Source organism: Pocillopora verrucosa, chromosome 2 (genome assembly GCF_036669915.1).
Source record: "Pocillopora verrucosa isolate sample1 chromosome 2, ASM3666991v2, whole genome shotgun sequence".
In the NCBI taxonomy this organism is placed as follows: Eukaryota; Metazoa; Cnidaria; class Anthozoa; order Scleractinia; family Pocilloporidae; genus Pocillopora; species Pocillopora verrucosa.
Window position 1 is genome coordinate 8,459,042 of NC_089313.1, and position 22,347 is coordinate 8,481,388.

The 22,347-nt window shown below is 38.4% G+C and overlaps 1 protein-coding gene across 1 annotated transcript; it reads right to left on the bottom strand.

Annotated features, from left to right (window-relative positions):
* Window positions 1–906: 906 nt before the first annotated feature.
* LOC131771288 (protein HIRA) lies at window positions 907–22,249 on the bottom strand. The gene is made up of 32 exons (XM_059087063.2): window positions 22,120–22,249; window positions 21,697–21,759; window positions 20,587–20,697; window positions 19,559–19,649; window positions 19,364–19,458; window positions 18,303–18,398; window positions 16,997–17,325; window positions 16,504–16,560; window positions 14,947–14,997; window positions 14,515–14,585; window positions 14,190–14,295; window positions 13,277–13,490; window positions 12,577–12,647; window positions 11,820–11,905; window positions 11,018–11,126; window positions 10,505–10,563; window positions 9,412–9,632; window positions 8,615–8,643; window positions 8,250–8,363; window positions 8,073–8,136; window positions 7,580–7,673; window positions 7,292–7,354; window positions 7,081–7,179; window positions 6,627–6,685; window positions 6,375–6,480; window positions 5,682–5,804; window positions 5,311–5,386; window positions 4,802–4,889; window positions 4,306–4,360; window positions 3,801–3,849; window positions 3,119–3,164; window positions 907–2,776 (listed from the first exon to the last, which is right to left on the bottom strand). Exons 1-32 carry the CDS (start codon window positions 22,154–22,156, stop codon window positions 2,706–2,708), a joined length of 3,003 nt encoding a protein of 1,000 aa, XP_058943046.2. The 5' UTR covers window positions 22,157–22,249; the 3' UTR covers window positions 907–2,705.
* Window positions 22,250–22,347: the final 98 nt, after the last annotated feature.

A 22,347-nucleotide genomic window follows, 5' to 3' on the forward strand; every position in this document is an offset into this window, starting at 1 on the left:
GTGTTTGTGACCAACTGTTAGTTCCCATTGCGCGTGATTCATACATAGTCAACGACCGCAGATGTCAGCTTCGTTTTCAAGAAAAATCCGGGAAGTAAATCTATTTTTTTTTGTTATTCTTATCACAACCGGCATATCCATTTGGCTTTTACAAGGTAGTGAAAGTGATATGAAAACTGATACATAACTTCTCTTTCATAACGTCTGCCTTATTTGCTGAGCTGTTATATCAAATTATTGCCATTACTTCAATAGTTCAGTATTCTGCAATATTCCAAACTATAATCAATTTTTCATTATTTTATTTAAATCAAAATCATATTGAATTCAAAATCGTTTCAAAACTTTAAGGTTCGTGTAGGTTAGAAATGATTTAATGCACAAGACCGTGAAGTGTGACAGTTCGTTCTGGTAAGATCGTGCGGTATTATGTGGTGTTTCTGACCCTTAACGAAGGTGTTTGCATACACAAAACACCTGGAATGAAAAAAGCCTGTAAAACGTCTGGACTCAACCGCTGGCAGCAAGGGAATAGTCAAGTTCACAGAGGAAAGTCAAGAGGGAGAAGCACTAGCGGGGAGCTTGTGTGAGGGCGTTTTGGCATACACCTAGGATAAACGAAAAGGATGCAAACGGAGATACGCCGTTGATATAAGGTTACTATTGTGATGTGAAAGAAGAATGCTCTTAATAGCGGGGTAAGAAATCGAAAAACAAAAGGCAATGAGGATGGGTAAGGAAAGGAAAGGAAATATTACAAGACACGGATTGCAAATGACAAAGTGGAACGATTTAACTCTGACTAAATTTATGCCACCTTTCATTGCGGTTCATTTTCCAGGTGTACCTTCAATGCTGACAATGGATACAAAAATTTCACGAACATCTTTCCGGATGGACAAAAAATAAAGTCCCACGAAATCCGCTCCTACACAATGCCTTCAGTAAACCCTCTCACTCCCAGGATCTAATTGTTAATTCTGCCCTCTAGCTGCGACACATTACCTTGTAAATTAAATTAGCAAGGATAATTTAGTGTTAGATCAAGATAACAGGGACTTTAAGCAGTCAGGACATCAACGCTAAGGAAGACTTCGATTAAAAAATGAATTTCCTTTAATTAGAATTTTAAAAATGGCTGCATGTGTTCACCGTCTCATACAGCGCCACACCTCAACTTCAGCATAACGTATTAAAGAAGCGTTGAGTTTCGAATGGAAATTAAAATAATTCGCCGTCGCGGTTTCGGTTTGCAGACGACGCTAATTGTGGTGATTTCACTTTCTTGTTTTGCGTAAGGCGGCTAAGAAATGTACAAAGTTTTAAAACGTACGTGCTGAGCTATTGTTCTGCCAATTAGATCTTTTGTTTTTCCTCGTTGCCGTCGCCGTCGTGGTTTGCTTAAGGTCCCCAGCAACTTCCATAAGTCTGAGTATTCTCATTACCTGTTTGCTAGATAATGTATGGATGTTATAGGGAGAAGTTACATGCTGATCTGTTCCGAGTTAAAGGGTTAAGGTAAAGATTACAAGGACAAGAAGAAGTTGCACAAAGACTGCTGTGAATAAACAACGGAGAAACTGACTAGTTCGATGAGAATTAGCATTTGAGATACCCAAAGTGTACAGCACACCTTTGCTAACAAAATATTTATTTACCAGCATTTGAATGCGACGCTTAACATCAGTATACTACTGTTCAGTTCATAGCGTCGGTCTAGGAATAATCGTGTGACTTCTTTGACAGTAGCGCTCCTCAACAGCGATATCTTACAGCGCTCGGCAAAATAGTTATGGCGACCATGTAAGTGTGCAGAGCGAAGCGCACAGCTAACACATCGAATGCACTGAAATACTGAATAAAGAACTTTTCAGGTGGAAAACTTTTATGAAAAAGAACTTCTGTATCGACTTCTACCCATCTACACCAGTACAACATGTTTAGTTGAACCGAATTTAACCGAATGAAAATCAGAAACAGAAAACTTAAAACCCAAATTTTCCATAAGATTCAAGTAGTCACCAGCTTGTACCTTCAAAGTGATAAATTTGAAGTAGACAAACATTGCTTTGATGCAGAAAACAATTTTCAACCGTCTATAGCAAAACAGCTTTAAACATGTCTACGCTTTGGTGTGAATAGAGTATTAGAGGTATAACCAGAATGTAACAGAACACTGTAAAACATAATGTAATTCCAACGAAATTTTCTAGTAAGCCTTAAAGCTAAGCGGGAGGTATGAATACAGTAACGGACGGCAACAGCACTTACATGATATGCGGTTATCATTCCAAAATAAGACCCACTTTTTAATTATTCCGAGACATGATGCAGATATTCAAACTATCGTCGCTATAATATGTTTCCCTCAGCGCCTAAGAGCTGTGTTTCCTGATTCCTACTCTGTTAAAGGAACAAGACGTCCCGTGCACTCAAATGCCCCCTCGCTTGACTGACATCCAATACTCAGTGAGTAATGTGTTATTTGCTGAGAAATCTAAGCGATATTTATTTTCGCCATTTTAAAGCGAAAGTCTTTCGAATATTACCCATTGTTGATCCTCCACACTTGACACTGGACGTCACAGCATCCGTAACTTGAACTAACCCGTGCGTGACACTCATCTCGTCACGCCTCTTTGCACAGTTCAAACACTATTACGTTCACCTCTAAAGCAGTTCATTCTTACAGAACCCGTCGTATGTCACCGCACGTTGAGTGCGTCTAGCTGCTCCCTGAACTCTGTAAAGAGCCTTTGTAGACGAATGTTTGTTCCTGAAAGAAAACGCGCCATAAATAAGTCCAGTGAAATAAATAACGATAACTGTAAGGAAGGTATGTGAAGCTTCGTTTATACAGTTCACCATATTCGTCGATCTAGCATTTAGCCCTTTACACCCTACCATCAGTATGCATATTCTCCATACTGTTCTCTATACATTTTCCGAGGTGCTGACAAAGAGAATTTGCTTAACAATCTAAAGCTTCTTTCGTTTGTGATCATTTCCTTTATTCTCGTAACACTAATTGTGATTCAGGGGTTATATTTTAAGGAGAAATTAGACGCTAGTTGCTCACAGGGTCTAAAAGGTTGAAAGAACCCCATTATGAACTTACCAATATGAGGCAACAGTTCACGCAAAAGATTTCTTTTCTGGTGTCCCTAAAAATGGAAATATTTCAAACAATTAAGCACATTGACAAATTACCTATTATGCGAATTGTGTTACATGAAATGGAAAAGGAACGGTACCAAGCAAAACTGGCGTGCTACAAGGGCGCATTTCGATCCAGTGAGAAAACCACAGTTATCAAAACAAACAATTAAAACAAGGGAAAAATCATCAGAGGTCTATGACAGTGGAAGTAAAAAGACGCAGACATGTAACGCGTGTAACCAAGTCGCCATCTGTTTAGCTGCGCATCTATGCAATTCAATCCCCCATTACTTTCGACGCTTAGAACACTTTTCGATTGAGTGTCGTAAAACAAAACCAAAGTAATCACAACGGCCAATCAGAAAAAAAGAAAAATAGCCTGAAGAGCCAATGAGATATCAAAGTAAATCAAATAAACCACCTAAAGCGACCAAGTCGTGATGCTGTTATTTTTGCATCTGATGGGTTGAGAATGGTGCGAGTTTTCTAGACCAATCACAGAGCAAATAAAGAAAAACCAGTGTAATCTCAAGTAACTTTCGACGCTCTAACGGTAAATTGCACTAACACCAATAAAATGACAAAAAATAAAAATTGAATACATAAATTCAAAAAAGGAAAAGTTGATTTGTCACATTTACCAGTATGGTAGGGTTCCAATTGACACTTTTGTCTTGTGCTCCTATTGTTCTATAAAAAAATAAGAACAAAATGTAAACAAACAAAAAATACAAACAACACAAAAACAAAAATTATATAACAATAACAAAAACAAAACAACAACAAATCAAAAACTAAAAGGACGTAAACCAAAAGAAAATTGACTGTGACTGTCTTGAAAATCACAAATGAACGATCCTATGGGAGGTAAATGTTTAAATGACCGAGTTCATAGAACAAATAAACATGAAAAAGAATAAGCAGCCAGGAAACAGTGTAACCAATTAACTGACGAAAATTCACCAGCTACAATACAGAAAAAAATGGTGGTTAGCAGTTTTTTAAATTGTAAACTGACGAAACTCTAGACTGGGTTAACGTCAGTTTGTATTATGGAAAACACGAGCTCATTTAAAGGTGTGCTTAGTGAATTCAGTAACGAATTGTTTTTCTTTTCTGTGTTCATTATTAATCTGGTTTCTTTACCTGTGTGGAGGTCCAAGTAGCTCCTCGCAAACTTCCCTTAATCGTGGTTCAAACCCTAAAAACACACATCTCAAGTTTTAAAACGACGTTTGGAAGAGTGGAAACATCTCGTTTACCCGAAGAACAAGGGAGGAAGGGGCAGACGAGGAAACTTTAGGTGGGGGTAAATCGCGGACGTCTTTAAACTTTTTTTGTAAACAAAACCCGTTTATTTCGCGACCCTGTTCAAGACATAAAATTGTGAAAATTGAGGTGTGTCAACAGGAAGAATCGTCAAAATTAGAGATTGTTGGGACCACACATATAAATTGTGCCCCGAGACACTCTACTCAAGACTACATGATGCAACTGTACACCTTCAGGCCCCGAAAACTATAATCTGTTTGAGAGTAGTTCCCTCGTCTGGCCAAATAAAGGAGTGCGTGTCCCCCCTTACGAAATGAGGAGTCAGAGTAGAAATAAGCTAGTTAATTGAAATATAAAAAGGTTCACGAACCTGCCTGAGAGAGATACCGTACGTACGTTGTCAACCAAAAATAGTACTCTTTACCAGATCCCAAGGCGACGCAAGACGACAGTTGGTTCTTGAAAATAAATAAATGAACATAATAAATTTACACCTAAAATGACCAGATCACAAGGCCCAGCTTTCTCTTGGCATGACCGACAAGAAGCGTAACTGCTCTATAGTTACTAATATCCTACTCAAATTCTCTCTGCTCTTGGCATGTAAGATGCATATTATAATATAACTTCCGTGGAATCGCATTGCATTAGCTCACGCGCCAGTGGGGGGTAAAAGTGGTGCTGCTGCACTTAAATGCCTCCTTCCCCCCCCCTCCATTCACGCGGAGGTTTGAGCATGTATTTCAAAATAAATGCTAGTTCCTTGAATACACCAAAAATACGGAAAGGCTTGACAGAGATCTCACTGCAGATTCTATCTCAAGAATGATGTCACTGGGAATCAAATGAACTTCTGAGTAGTTGCGGCTTCTGACTAACCTCCAGATGAACTGCTGTAGCAGACTGTTGTCTCCCTGTATTTGACCGGAAGATTCTTGAGGACTGACGCCCGATTCTGACACAATGAAAATCAAATTATTTTAAAATAAATTTTACACATCAATACTAAGACATGTTTTAGATGGATAAATTAAGCAACGCGTTTTCATAAATGGCAATAGCCATTGTAAGTCTACTTTTGCCGTCTGCCCTCCAGTCGTTTGAGAAATAATGTGAGGTTTTTTACAGTTGTGGAAGAGGTCTTGAGCCAGAGTCTGAAGAGATTCGACAGCATTTAACTTAGCATGAAAAATGTCATAAATTTTCAAATCCTTAAGTTTTAAAACCAACAAAACTACTTTAAGACGCACCTCGAACTCTGCCCTTGTAGTTGAGCGAGAGGACCCTTCGCCTGAAGGGGATCTTGGGATGGCGCCACCGACTGATGGTCAGAGTTGACAGCCAGGAGGTCATCAGCGTAAATAAGCTGCACCCTATAAACAACATATCTTATTGCATTCTTACTGCGCATTCTTTTAAGGGTGATTAGCGCTCCTTCACATCATCTTGGTCCATGGAAACGCAACGAAAAAGGGGCTTGGAAAATTTCCAACTATCTTGACCGAACACGTTTGTCAACTAGACATTTATGGCGGGTATCAAATGTTATCACTCTCACGTGTTTCAATGAAATCTTCCTTAAGTGGCTACCCATCGTGCACTAGGTGCCTAGGCAGTAAGGCATAACCCAAACGCAAGAGCCTGCTTGCAGCTTGCCGGCTCAACAGACGGCGGTAAAAGGTCTTCTAGCCGGCGGTAGACCGCTGACCATCGGCTTTGATTGACACCCCAAGATTCTATTACGAAGGATAATTCCTGAAACAAGTATCAAACATGTTGCACAAGTTCAAGCTATTAGCCTTAATAGAAAGGCCTTGAGTGAAGATCAGTTACAGCAAACTTCAAAGGATCAGTGGAAATTAGGACAAAGAAAACAGAGCCAGAGTTCACTTTTTTCCAACTGTACGTTACGCTTGAACCCATTTGTAATAACATGTTCTTACCACGCCCCTACAGATGTGTCCAAGGAATAAGATGCGTGATTGGACAAGGTGATGATTGGAAATCCTCGTTCTGAAATCGAGGCTCGAGTAATCGTCACATCTGGACCTGTAGAATAACAGGTAAGCTCAGCGTTTGCAAATATTTGCTGCAAATCTTTTATGTATCAAATAATAAATGTATACATGTACATGTGTAACGTACCCGTAATCGCTAAAGGTTAATTTTTTCTTCCTCCAAATTTTACAACATACCTGATAGCAGTGGAAGCACTGATTCATTTTTTAGCACTGCGGTGACTCTCTTTGTGTCCCTGGGTAAAAAGAAAAACGTTTCTTAACCCTTTACACCCTTAAATCAGAATGCATATTCTCCACATTGTTCTTTTTAGTTATCCTAAGGTGTGGACAGGGAGAATTTGTTTAAAAATCAAGATTTTCTTAAGTTGGTGATCATTTTCTTAGTTCTTGTGACCCTAATGTTTTATTCAGAGTGATGTTGGAAGGAGAAAGTAGACGCGAGTCACTCTTAGGGGTCAAAAGTTTATACTTAAAACGTCGTGTTAACTAAATGTACTCTCTAACAGGTTTTCAAAGAAAACATCATAACAAATACGAAACAAACAACTACGACAATTTTTCTTAGCAGAGGTTCCATAAAAAAAAAAGAGAAAACTTCAAAACCAAAGGACGTTTGTTGAATACTTACCAAACAAACACTCCCCCAGAGGAGGTGACAAGCATGACATAATGACGGCTACACTGCAGAATGGAGGCTGGTGAGTCTAACACCATGGAAGGTAGGATTCTGTTCAATTATAATTCAAACATTTTTAGGAAATTCACGTGAGCGCTTCGCCACACGAATCCCAAAGTTCACACTATGGTGTAAATTGCATATAGAAACGACACTTGCTTACTTTCGTCCAGTGGAAGAAAACATGTCGATACTTCGGTTTTCACAAGCCACGGAGACCACTTGTCTTTACGGGGAATGAAAATCAGAGAAACAAAATGAAAGGAGATCACAAAGTTAAAAATCATTTGACAATTGACAAAAATACTTCATCTGCGTTTTTGCGTTGACTCATTGGGTCTCAAAATCATTGGCTCTGTTCTTTCCTTGTATCTCAAGCTTCTTGGATTTAGAGGAGAAATACAAATAATTTTACTCCTTCAGAATCTTTAGCGAGTCCACCCTAACTCACCGATTGCCAGCCAAGGCTATACCGGGACTTATAATCACAGTCTCCCACAAAGGTTTACCAGCAGCAGAACACTTCAAGATATGCGCTCTGGGCCCTAAAAAGAACCAGTGGGATGAGTGAAAGAAACGTTGTGTCTAATCAAATTTATGAATTTGTACACTACCATTTATAAATCTTTCCTTCGATAACAAGACGTGACGGAATCGTTCAGCCTTGATTGATGAACTACATACACTTTCCTGCAAGGCACATAAGCAAAAAAAGGCTGCTTGGTGCTCTGCTAAAATAGCTACAAATTGTTATTCCTCCAACTAGAGACATCTCGTCAGGGAGCGAGCTACGATGGACCTTACATCTGTCCGAGAAAATCACTTTCTCATGCGAAGGTAACGATTTTCATCAACATACACAATGAAAGTCTGCGGTGGTAGAGACCAACGTATTATTCAAGCGACTAAAAAATTAACTGGATGGTTGTAGAAACCTTGTTTACCTTGGTTGGCCAAGTTGTTCTCTAGGTCAAGTGTAAGGGCAGGCTCACCACCATTTCCTTTAATCTGCAAAGGAAGTGAAAGCACGTGTTATCACACATTACTCCTTTGAAAAGAAATTTCACGCCCCATAAGAAATGTCTGCTCAATAACATTGACATTTTAGATCACAAAGTTACCTGGACTGTGAGATTTTTCTGTGGGGTGGGGTAAGGAATAGCCACAGAATGCCTCACATGTAAAGAGGCGTCGACACTCTCCTCTTGATCTGTTCTATCTTCGCGCTGTTTAGACTAAGAAAACAAACAAACAAACAAAAAAGTAGATAACTCTTAAGCGAACCCAAGCAGTACTCTAAAAACCCTTTTTACCCTGAAAAGGACAAGCAGAAGGATTTCAGCGCAGTGTTATAAATTTCTTCTTCACATCATTTGATACCCTGAGAAACATGCTCTGTCGCATTCACGACGGGGAATACAGTTTTCAATCACTGTTAAGAAAGGTGCAGAACTGAGCTTGACTGACGGGTTTTACAGTTACTTACATTGCTAGAGCCACCTGCACTCTTTGAACCTGCAAAATACGGAAAGGTCAAAGTTTAATAGAAAAAAACATTTAGTCAAGTGCATGTTGCTGGTGCTAGCCCTTAAGTGGAAACAGTGCCTGGGTGGAATCGCGATTTAAAGAGCGGAATTTCGAAGTGATGGGTAACGGACGCTTATTTGGAGCTGAACTTATCTTGATTACAGTCGAGCTTTCCTGGAAGACCACTTGAAAGCGACCACTTTTCCAAGAGACAAAAATGATAGCTTTTGTTTTATTTATCAGCTTGTGATTGCAATCCTTAAAAAATTTCCAAGGCGAACCTGTTGTATGTGGCCAAACGGGATTGGCATTTTAGGTGTTAGCTTGTAAAAACGAAGTTCAACTGTATTGACTGTCATAGAGAGAGATATGTTTCGATGTTTGACACAAATTCCAGTGTTAATAGAGTAAATAGAGTGAAATATTTCTAACCTGGTCTACAAAAAAGTCTGTCTGCTTTTCTATCCGCACAAGGGACGCTCACAGCACTGCTGATTCTATGCATGTTGTATCTGGCTTTCGTATATGGCCTTAGTCACTTATGAGTTATCTGTGAATCGCTTTTAGAGCGTGGAACCGTCAGCTCCGAAGGTTTGAGGTTCGATTCTTCGTGAGGCTTTCTAATTTTATTCTTTGTTTAACAATCGTGACACTCAGAATAATCATCTTCCTTTATAAATGCCATTGTTAAAAAAAAAAAAAAGCGCCATTTTCTTTGCAGTCATGGATCCAACTAAATATTAAGATACAAAATACCTGAACTGCTTCCATCTTTCCTGGCTCGTTTAGACTGTGATGATGTGGGCGTATCTGATTTCCTCTTCACCGCAATAGTCGTAGCAGTAGTTGACGCAGAGGTCGAAGACACCGTTGTTGTGGGAGTTGAGGTAGGTTTGGTTGCTGTGATGGGCTTCATGGTGGCAGACACAGGTTTTACGGCGAGGATCTCTGCTCTCTCGGGTGTCTTGTCCTTTGACCTAAACACCAAAGAAGAACATTGAACAACAGACTTCAATAATTTTACAAGCTTTTTTTCGGCTGATGGTTACCCTAGTTAACCAATTCGCAAGCCCAGATTATTTGGCACCCAGACCCTTTCCCTTAGGGCCGGGCCAAACGCAAGTAACATTTCAACGCAACCTCTTGGAACATTGTTGGATCGTGTTTTGAGATGTGGTAGAGGAGATGGCCAAACGTGCGCAAAATCTTGCAACAGTTTATTTCGTTGACCTTTATGTACCTACTTTTGCTTCCATATCGCACACGCTGATACCAAGAGCGCCTTATAACAGTTCGTTCCCTTGTCTCTCTTGAGTGTTGCAACTTTGCGAATATGTTCTAAAGGCACGGACAATCCTCCAACGTGTCTAGCAACGACGTGGTCTCCATCTCAGTCCACATTCTTGGTGACCCGTGACCTGGGTATTATTTGCTGTCATGTTTAAAGACGAAAACCTATAATTGCGCGCGTGCTCTGATGCAACTTGTTGCTAAAAGGTGGCCAATCGCGTGTAACACGGTGCGCAAAACAATGTTGCAAGACGCTGCGTTGAAATGTTGCGTGCGTTTGGTCGGGCCATCATCCACTGCTTTTCCTTTTCTGGTTTAAAGAAGGGAAGGAAGTATTCATTAACTAAATGGATGCTCGAAAGGGAGTATACCTATGTCTTACCAAAGGACACCTCACGATCACCCATCAGTAGAACTCGAATCCAGATCGTTTGATTAATTGTAATAACATGACGCTACCGAGTCTTCCCTTCGGATCCTTTACAGATTACACTCAGGCCAACATGAAAATTGTACGGTGTAGGTACGTTTATTTATGAATCAAATTAACTATTCTTACTTGCTTGTGAATCCTGTCGTTGCATTTTCACCGATTCTCGAGTCCAGTGCCACTAAATTCTAAATAGGAAAAATATTCAGTTCAACGTAAAGATACTTTTCCTGGAGAAACGTGTAACTCCACAGCCTGCGTGATAATTCTTTACACAGAGCAGTTTTCCAACGAATGTGAGAGGTAATCCGGGATATTACCTCTGGTAACGCACAGATAAGAAAAAGATGTGCAGTATTTACAAAAATGCTAGAAACCAGTTGTTGACGAGCTGGGGTATGAAGTAGGTTCAAGCGCCAGTATACTGCTCAGATAAGTCGTGTTTGTAAATGGATAAAAAAAGGTGGCAAATTTAGAGCTGGTTCGTCGAAAATAGGAGAATGTTATTCAAATGGAACGAGTGTGGGACAAACAAAATATCCAAATCCCACAAGAAACCTATGACCTAGGGAGACCGACATGACCCAAAGACCCAGCTTCAAATGTACTATCTTCGTCAATCTACATGTAAACATCTTTTACCTGGGATGTGGCTGGAATGGAGTTCGACACCTGAGATGCGCCACTTGGGTTTGAATTTCCGGGGGGTGAAATAGCAGCTGAAGATCCTCCAAAAGGAACAGGCGAGTCACTGTGGAGCAGATGAGTACAAAGTATTTTGCAGCAAGACAAAGGCGGTCCGATTTGCGATAGTCTACATCAATCAATGAAATTTTTCCATTTATCGCCCTGAAATTTTCCGCTATCGGACAGAGCATCGACGTTGCAAAGGTTTTCATTTCAAAACGGCAAGCGATGCTTTTTCTAACAAACGCATTTGCATTCTTAAAGCTAAAAAAAACTTCTAGGCGGCAGGAAATTCGGACTGCAAAGGCGATTCTTCGAATCGGAGATTTAAAAGGAATAGGAAAGCCTGTCAGGCATCGGCAAAAGCCCAAAGAGGATTAATATTTTCTTGGCCCAAGAGAAGTAATGTATAAGCCTTTTCCTCCCCTGCCTGACCTCGTGTCACCGAACGACATTCGAAAGTACAGCAAACAAGAAAATAAGAGAAAAGTGAAAATTTGCAAAGATAAAATGTCAAGAATACTGCAGTATTTTCAAGAAAAGGAATAAGGACAGTAACCTTTACTTTACTTACCGTTACTGTTTTTTGAGTGTTGTAACACTCAAAAAAAATTGGGTTTTGCAGTTCTCGAATTTAAATGAACCAAATTTTCTAAAGGTATACGATTGAAAACAAACAAGGTTTTATGAACACAAGTACAACGTTGCTTCTATATAAGGGTCGTACAAGAAGAAAAAAACATAGCAAGCAGCACACCTCACTTCCATAGTTGAAACTAAGAGTGGAGTGATGCGGCGACGACCATCTTTGGTTCTGGTTTCCACTTGCTTTTCTAAAACATTCTACAGAGAAACAAAATCTGGCTTAATGAAAATAAATGGACATTACCAAATGCACGCGGTAGTTCTTCATTCACGGATCCAGGCCAAATTAGACCGTTCGAGACATTCAGTTAGTTAATTTTAAAAGCTAATTAGACAGGACGAATGCGTCCTAGTACTCTTAATTCTATCCAACTGAATTGGGAAAGTTTGGTATTTCTGCAAAAGCAACACCTGAGAAACTAAAGCAACAAACTTAGCTCATATCGGATGCTGGGTTTTGGAAACAAACCTGGATAACAGTGGTTGGAGGCCAGCGGTTTCACCATTGTGCTTTTCTGGCAATACAAGCTTAACCCTTAACACCCTGACATTATTAGTATTCATATTCTCCAAACTGTTCTCTTTACATTTCCTATGATACTGACGGGGAGAATTTATTTAGCAATCTGGGGCTTTTTTAATTGGAGATCAATTCTTTTATTCTCATGATCTTTGTATTTGATTCAAGATTGATAATGTGAGGAGATATTAGAAGCCAGTGACTTTGGGAGAATAAAGGGTTAAAGGTTAAAAAAAAAATTGGATGTAAAGTTTATTATCCAGTACGTATACGCATTTTAAAGGGCGAAATAAATCGAACATTTCCGCATGCGACATACATCAAATCAAAATTCCCAGTCTGTACTCACCACAGGATCAATTGGGCTCCTTGTAACTGGACTGGTCAATGAATATGACGGACTCTTCATGGGAGTGCTGCCTGAAACACACAGAGAAAAATATAGAAGTCAATGAAAACTCGTGTACTGTAATACCACCAGGTTAACAAAAGATGACGACTGGTACAAAGCTAAAGCTCGCAGAGCGAGCCTCCGTAAATATTAAGAAAAAAATGGTAACGTTGTGCCACTGGCGAAATATCAGGATTTTTCTGAGAATATTTAACATCGAAGAAAAAGGCAAGGGAACTAAAAACCAGTTTAACTATAGTAAATCAGCGTAAAAAAATACACAAGACTTAAAGGAACAAATAGAGAAGCGAGGTATATCGTAAGTGTGTTTTAATTCAAAACTATGGTTGACATTTTCATGTTAAGGATGCGATGGTTATCGGTGATATCGCCCTGATGCACGGTTGACCCAAGTTTCGTCGCCCCTTGATGTGGTTGTGTCGCCCTCAACTTTTGACCTTTAAGGGGGGCGACGAAACTTGGGGCGACCGTGCATGGGGACGAAGTCACCTGATACCGATGTGACGTTCATTCGGACACAATTCCTTACACTGTACTTCGCCTACAGCGCAATACAGACATATTTTCATATTTGCTGACGAGGCACATTGAGCGAGCTTGGGCTGCCTATGGTACACCACGTTCTAAAAACACTTACCATTCATAGCTGACGAATCTTGCTTGGTTGGTGTTCCTGACGGAATCAACGGGGGAGGTGGAGCAGGAGGTTTGTTTGTGTTGGCCAGTGTCTGTTGTTTCATTGCGTGTCGTTGTTGAATCTTTAACATTTCGGGATTCTCAATAATGGCACTGGCTAAGTTCGTCTTGCTGCTGTTGATGCTAATGCCATAAACCTGTTTGTGGAACTTTTCCTACAAAACAAACAAGGGAAAATGACGGTTGAATGGACAAATCCAAATTGAAATCTTAAATGCTGTACAGCAGTTAAGAATGACCTTCAATAATCGAATTAAAACACTGACTGTGTGTGATTTAAACTCGACAACAACACATGATAATGTTGTAGAGAAACTACGTCGAGAACTCTACACTCTACTGTTAATAGTGCAAATTTTGTAATAGACATTAAATCGTGCCCAAAAAGGCACACAATCAAACGCTTTTTTAAGTAACATTCTTTAACCAAACGTTCATTTCAATTATTTCCTAACTTCATTTATTGCAGCATAATATTCTCCCATTTGTATTATCCTTCATACAAAAAGTGCAAAGATAATTATAATGTACTAAAAGACCATAAGTATGTATGTGGCATTTGGCAGACACTATGTCCACAAAATCTGGTCAGGGGAAAAAGTTTGGATTTCATGATTTGGCACCAAACACTAAGCTAGTTTAATTTAGAGATATTGAAATCTATTCCATCAGTTCTGTACGCTGATTACTTTTCAGTGTCTGGAAGGCCCTGCTTTCAGCAGATACTCTTTTAATGAAAAATGAGACTTAAGTGCATGACAACACATCTTTCTGATGATGTAGCTGCTCTACATGTATATCAATAACCAAAGCTGATTTATATTAATTCAGAGATTTCAGTAAAGAACACACACCTTTTCCTCCTCAGTCATAGGCCTACCCAGTTCCTCAGCTGTGAAATCAGCATACGCCACAGATCCATCCCATGAACAAACCAGCAGCTGAAAACCTGAATCACTCCTGCAAATTACAATTTTGCATGCTCGTTCACAATCATGTCAACAGCCATAACGTATTCCTTCAAGGTTTTCATGTTTTTAATTTCTAAGCAATTTCTAGGAGTGTGTAGGGTAGATATAATGTATTTATTTGTAAATATTTATTTGTGATACTGCCAAATTTCTTATGTCAAAAGTAGTTTAACATTAACATGTACAGATTTTTGTCAAGAAGACTTACCAGGATACATCCATGATTGAGTGATTGAATAAGTCATGCATAACAACAAGAGGCCTCTTGAGGGATGTTAGCTGGTGTGGAGAAAGAGGGTTTCATCCAAAAATCAGTTTAGTTAAATTTGCAATTAAGGGAGTAACAGAGGACAGGGCTCATTTGAATGCAAGCTGTAAGTGCCTCTTTGACACCATTTCTTAGGGAGCCTTTTCTAAAATTTGACTCCACTGTGTTTAATTGAAATGTTTGCATTCTCATTATCAACTTCACCACTACATGATTGATCTAACCACTTTCAATAGCTTCTGTATACAATGTCACATATCTAGCACTGAATATTCAATCAGCAATATATATTATAAATTAAGTTATTCACTGCATAGTCATGTCAAATTGTAGCTTGTAGTTTGCTTCAAAATTCAGGAAACATGTACATACCCACACTGAAAGAGACCTATCCCTGCTTCCAATTGCACAACAAGAATATTGCTAAGGACAAAGATCAAACAATCATGTAAAAGGCATGTATATTTACATGTATACATGTACATTATACTATATGACAAAAATGAAATGATCATAAATGATTTTGTAAATATGAACTCAAGGTACTTGTAAATGTTGAGTTTGGTTAGCAAATAAAAAGATAACTGATTCACTTCTCAAACACAGTCACATGTTACAAACTAAGAAAAAAAATTTTTAAAGTGGGTCTCTTTATCTATATGAAGATGCATTGAAGTCACTAAAATGTTTTCTGTAGCTAAGAGATGAAACTGTAAAACTAGGGTCTGGGGTTCAATTCATAAGTCAGATTTTTGGTTTAAATTGTCCCAGGCTGGAAACAAATAAATAGCAATGCACTACAATAACGGTAACCAGTCAACTCGCCGACGGACCAACTCGCCGACGCCAACTCGCCGACGTATAAAATCGAGTAGAGACGTCGGCGAGTTGGTCGTCAATCCAATACAACTTATTAGAAGTTAAACATACAGAAAAGTAAACGATATTTAGTAAAAAAACACTTGTGAACATTGGTGAACATCTAACAGAAGCTTAAACATTGGTGAACATTGGTGAACATCACCAATGACTATAACAGCTTAAGACGCGAACGAGAAGTTATTGTGCGACAACAACACCGTAAAGACTCATCATGTCAATCGCTCAGATTTTTCAACGAAAACTTGGCTTTCTAGACAAGATCTTTAGTAAAAAGCATTTCTTTTTATTTGCAAAAAAGTTTATAAGGATCTCAAGGCAAAAAAAGGGAAGTAAACATCACCAATGACTCAAACAGCTTCAAACTTTGAGTTTATAAGGATCTCAAGGCAAATTAACGTTAACATCGCCAATGAACAAAATTGGCTGTAGACGCCAATGAGTTGTGTGAGTCATTGGTGATGTTTACTTCGCTTTATTTGCCTTGAGATCCTTATAAACTTTGTTGCAAATAAAAAGAAATGCTTTTTACTAAAGATCTCGTCTAGAAAGCCAAGTTTTCATTAAAAAATCTGAGCGATTGACATGATGTCGCACAATAACTCGTTCGCGTCTTAAGCTGTTATAGTCATTGGTGATGTTCACCAATGTTCGCCAATGTTTAAGCTTCTGTTAGATGTTCACCAATGTTCACCAGTGTTTTTTTACTAAATATCGTTTACTTTTCTGTATATTTAACTTCTAATAAGTTGTATTGGATTTGACGACCAACTCGCCGACGTCTCTACTCGATTTTACACGTCGGCGAGTTGGCGTCGGCGAGTTGGTCCGTCGGCGAGTTGACCGTAATTCACAATAATGTATGCCTTCATATAACAGTTAGGAAACACAAAAATAACTCCAGATTGCAAAGCCTCATCTTGAAAAAAAAAATCTGCTGTTGACATTATTGCAACATACAACAAAAATTTGATGATTAAAACGCAAGAATTCTCATTGATATAATCATGTAAATGTAAGCATCGAGGTTACATGTATTTTAAATGTTACCTTGGGTCTAGATGATTCTTCACCAATTTTTTTTACAAATAGCTTTGGGTTGAATCTCTAAGAGTTAACAAATTCAGTGAAGTTAGTCTATAAAAGCCACTGTTGACTCTTGATTCTTGATTCCACTCTCCTAGCTCTACAGGACTACTTGTTGTAATATAAAGGTGACATTCACCAATTAAACTTTAGGTTTTAATCAACAGTCTCTTACAAAGTCACAGTAGAAAAACATGGTGGGTAGGTACTCTGAGTAAGCAATTCAAATGCAACTCAACACAGCATTAGTTACACGACATTATGCTGTTCTAAGAACCTCCAAGTGCAAAAATATAAGGCATGTTAAATCACACAGTTCTAAGCACAAGTGTTTGGAATGTTAAATTATACATCACTACTCTCGTGGAGCATAATCAGACAACATGATCAAAATCTGCTGTTATACAATTATTGTAGTTATACACAATTTTTTATTTTTCATCATATCAAATCTTACCACACATGTAATAGCTTTCCTGTGCCCAACAAAGTCCATTCTCATCTTCCAGCCATCCCGCTCAAGGATCTTTGCCACTGGGCCTGCATTATTCATTGCATGTGCTGATACCACATAATGTCCATCAGGTGACCAACTGAGACGAAGAACGTGGGTGGTACCGCTGCATTCAGCAAATGGCTCAGTTACTTCACTCTCTTGCTGCCAATCAGATGTTCGCCAAACCTTCAAAGTCTTGTCATCGGATTGAGAGGCAAGATATTTTCCAACAGGGTCCCAAGTGATGCCTTTGACCATACCACTGTGGCCCTTTAGTACAGTAACAACATCTGAAAAGAAATAAGATTTAAATAAGAGAAACAATATCATACAAGGTTGGGTCTCAAAATAGTCTTTTAGATTGCCACAGCTTTAGCATTTCTTTGTCTATCAACTGAATTCATAACCTGGCCACCCTGGAGAGTTTCAAAACCTGATGTTTCTAGTGTGAAACCTTTATCATAATAAATTGACAAAGGGCTAGAGCTCAAAATATCAGCTTTAGAAACTCTCTTTAGAGGCCAACTTACATTACCAACTTATTTGATAAAAGCAAATTAACTCATAGTACAGCAGTTCATGAATCTCCCACAAATGCAACATCACAGTTTCTTTAGAAATTTACTCCCTTTTCCACATCTTAACCCTTTAACTCCCATGAGTGACCAAAACAGAATTTCTCCTTACAATATTGAAATAAAATCAAACAGACAAATGTTGAGAAAAAAATATCAATGATGGGACAAGTAATTGATCTAATACCAGATTCGAAGCAGATAACGCTATCCAATGGATAAATCGCTATCTAGCAGATAAGTGATAGCAAAATGTATAGCGTTTTCCACCGAATAGAGTTTTATCCAATGGATAGCGTTATCCAACTTTCAAACAACCGGTGCGTGAGTGAAAAGAGGTACATGTAACATGAGGCTGAAGTGTTTTGCTTAAGAACATAACACAATACACTTAACCAGCCAGGGCTCAAACTCTTGAGCTACAGATCTGAAGTCTGGCCAAACAACACTTCTGTTGTCACAACTACTCAATAGCACCCAATAATTATAAGCCCAAACATTCAAAATATCAAACTGTACATTGGTGTCTACTGGATGTTGTTCATTTCTTTGCAAGAGACATGTTTCAATTCACAGTTTTGAGCAAGTTTGCACACACAAAAAAAAAATTTGACACTGCTACTGTCAGTAAAAGCTGAAATTGTGGCCACATACACTGTTCTTTTAAAATAATTTGAGAATTAGCCACTAACCTGGAAATCGTTGAGCATTCCAAATAGTGATGGTGTTGTCAACACTTCCTGATGCAAGGAAGCTGTCATCTGGAGACCATGCCAGATCCAACACATCTAACGCAAACACATGGGGTGAATGTCAAGAAAGAAGTGCTCATCAGCTTTATAACACAAGCTTACAAGGTTAAACCTTACACATTACATACGCAAACTTGAAGACTGTTAATGCTAACAGTTCAAGTACAATTCAAACCTCTTACTAGCTAAGTTCCAAGTTGCATACTGTAAGTTCTGCACCATGTTTTTTCCACTCAGAATTGTGGCTCAAGCATGAGAGCATGCAGGCTTTAAATCTGAGTAGCAAAAACAAACTTTCTTAACTAACAGTACCAATCAAAAAAACAAGATTACTAACTAAAGATACTTATTATATCTTTGGGTTCAACTAGGAAGGGAAGATTTTAATTCAAAAGAAACTTTTGAATTTTGTGGGCCTAACAGTTAAATATCACCTGATAATTAACCAATAAAAGCACATGCACTGACTGAGAAATATAACATGTTGCTTTCCACTGGCTAAGTGAAAAAGAGTAAGAGTGAAATTCTTAGTACAAAATTGTTCAGGCCTAAGAGTGGGTCATGTGACTTTCAGTGTGTATTTGTTTTTGTTGCATCCACCTTTTCTGATCTTTTCAGTCTTAACCCTTTAACTCCCAGGATCTGATTGTTAATTCTCCCTTCTAGCTGCTAGATATTTCCTTTAAACTAGTTGCAAGAATTTGGTGTTAGATCAAGATAAAAACTTTTACCTGATACATTTGAGTATTCTCATTACCTGTTTGATGGATAATGGATGGATATTGTAAGGAGAAGTTATATGCAAATCACTTCGGAGAGTTAAAGGGTTAATTTTTTCAAGATGTACACCTGTACATAAATGCATGGTTCTAAGTTTGCAGCTTGTAGTGGCACACATATACAAATATACAGGCATTAACCTGGCACAGCTAACAATAGTAGATGAGAAATAGTGCCAGTAAACAAATGTTAAAACCTTTGACCTTTGACCAGAGACTCACCTCCACTATGACCTCTTAGAGTGTTGACACATCTCCACTGCTCCACATTCAATTTACTGTTGTTTCCACCAAATACTGCTGCTGCTCCCATTATCCTGGTCCCAGTTCAAAGACAAATATCTACTATTAGAATAGCAGTTAGACTGTTTACATCTACTTGTGAGGATCAATTTGGCATGAGGTTTTCTCTGTTACCTTGCCATTTGCCAAATCATGATGAGTTTGTCATCTCCTCCAGTTGCAAGATATTTTCCACCACAAGACCATCTAACACAGTTCACACATGCTGAAAAATAATTCACTTATGATTTACAGTATTTCATCAAACCTTTACACCCTAACATACAGTATATACATGTATATTCTCCATACTGTTCTCTGTACATTTCTTGAGGAGTTAACAAGGAGAATTTGTTTAACAATCAATGCTCCCTGTGTCAGTGAACTTCCTTTATTCTCATGACCTAAATGTGTGATTCAGGGTCTTATTCTGGTGAAATATTACCATATTTATTCAGCTATAAGCCAATCTCAGCTATGAGCCCAGACCCCAAACTTTGTACATGTAGACTTGGCATAACGAGAACCAAAAATAAATCTAAAACACCCAGTTATAAGCCAAGACCCATTCATTATTATAAGACTGAATTGTTACCTACGAAAAAACCTAACATTTTCAGAGAAAAAATCACATTAATTGTCATAAATGAGGCTTAGACAATGGTGATTTATGGTAATTTAATATGCAAAGGACAAAAAAAGCTAACTATTCAATTGAAATGCAACAAATCATAACTCAGATAAATTAATGTGATCCAAAAACTCAATTTAAAATTAACTTTCGGCTATGAGCCGAGACCCCTCTAGAGCCCAAATTTTAATTCACTTCAGATTTAATTTGTGTAAAAATCACTCAGCTTATAGTTGAATAAATATGGTAGATGCCTGTCACTCCTAGGGATGAAAAGGCTAACGGGGAAACCCATCTACATAATGCTTTCAACACACAAAGCACATTCGTAACTCCTGCAGAGTTAAATGTTTGTTGTCTCTTGAACCTTATACACAGCAAAAGTAGATGGGATTGAAATGTTCAGCTGCCAAAACATAAGTAACATATTCATCTAAACAGAAAGTGCTAATATAATTGCACATGCGCAATGCACAAGTACATATTCAATCACTCAATTGATTGCACAACAACTCAATAAGATGCAGCCCACCAAGATGATTGTCCATTTGGCACAATAACTTGGGAATATTTTCATTCATTTCATCTTCCTCATTTTTCACAGGAGCCATGTTCCAAATTGTGACTTTTCCTGAATCATCCCCTGAAAATTGTCAACATAAACATAAGAAAACATGCACTATGCATCCAGAAAAAGATACATGTAAGCAATTTCTAGATACTTTAAGAGTATAATATGCTAATGTGTTTAGAAAAATATATTTATTAACAATCAATTAACTCATTAAACCATCATGCATTGTGTCACTTGAATGTGAATGTGAAAATGTAGTTGACTGCAGCACATTAAAATAGATTCTTGATGCTCAGGTACACTTTTTTGAACACATGTTTTTGTTAATGCATGAGTATTACCTACAGGTTCAGGGAGGATGGCAATTGGTATACATGTGACAAGTGATTAAGGACAAAATTTATACATGACACATTTTTTTTTTTTAATGGTAAGCATAAGTTGTGAATTTCTGAACCAGTGTGAGGAGTGACATGTGTGAGTGTGAGTGTGAGGAGTGACATGCCTCCTGAAATATATGTGACCCATGAATTTTCCCTTTCATTTTGTGAAAACCTCATGATTTTCTTGAAAGTTTGCACACTAGAAGAGCATTCTCAGGACCCACTTCCATATCCTCTTAGCACCTGCCACTTTTCACCAGATTCTTGTCCCCTTGTTTAGTCTAATTTCAGTTTACTAGCCACTAACAGCCCCAGCTGCAGCCCTTAATTTCCTATATTCACACTTCCACACTTTGCCTTCAATCTCATTCTTCTAAATCTTAATCTGGAGCAATTAAAAATCCAAATTGTTAAATATCAGCATGGAATAAGTCAATAACGATAAAAACAACATTTTGATTTCGTTGCAAATTTTAAGTACTTGCTGCTCTACAGGTGTTGTAGAGGTGTTGCCTACCATCAGCAAAATGTGCAAAACGAAAAAAACCGATAGAACATTGTTTTCTGCCTGGCAACTGCCTAGCTTACCAACGAGGTGGCGTGAGGGCCCTTAAAGCATTTTGACCGTTGCCAGCAGCAAGGACAATCTCACAAATTGTAAACTGTGTACATGTACACCACGTACCTTGGCCACCAATAGCAAATCGAGATCCATCTGGATGAATATCAACAGAAAATAGTGGTCTCCCTAGAAAAGAAAAATCAGCAAAGCCAATAACACTTTTCAATCGATTAGCAGTTTTTAACTAATCTCAGTTGACAACAATGTGGACGGGGCGCGTGTTCCAGATCAATTATGCGAGGTTCAAAGTTACTCATACAAGGTTGGACACGCGCAAAAACCAAACAATTAAAACTCTTGAGTCGAATAAAAAAAGTTTAGAAATTGATTTTCAGAGAGATTCGTCAAGAGGTCAAAAGAATTTCCCAAGAAAACATGATTGAGGATTTGAACTGTCGCGCCAGAAGCTTAGATCACAGCTAGTTCCAAAGAAAACTAATTTTTTCTTCAACCACTTACGTGTAAAATATTAATCTATAGTTTTACCTTCGTGTGAAACCCAGTTTGGTTTAAGGATTCGCATCGTCTCAAATATTAAGAAAGATTATAAAAACAGCTGAGATGCGAACTTCAAACTGTCCATGCCACCATGTTTAATTACCAGCGTTTAATGTAGTAACCGCTGGACCACAATACCGCTGTTTACTCCCGCCCAGGTTACTTGCTCTTAAAGTTGCCATCTGTGTCGGTTTTAAAATAGGACCAAAGTAAGAA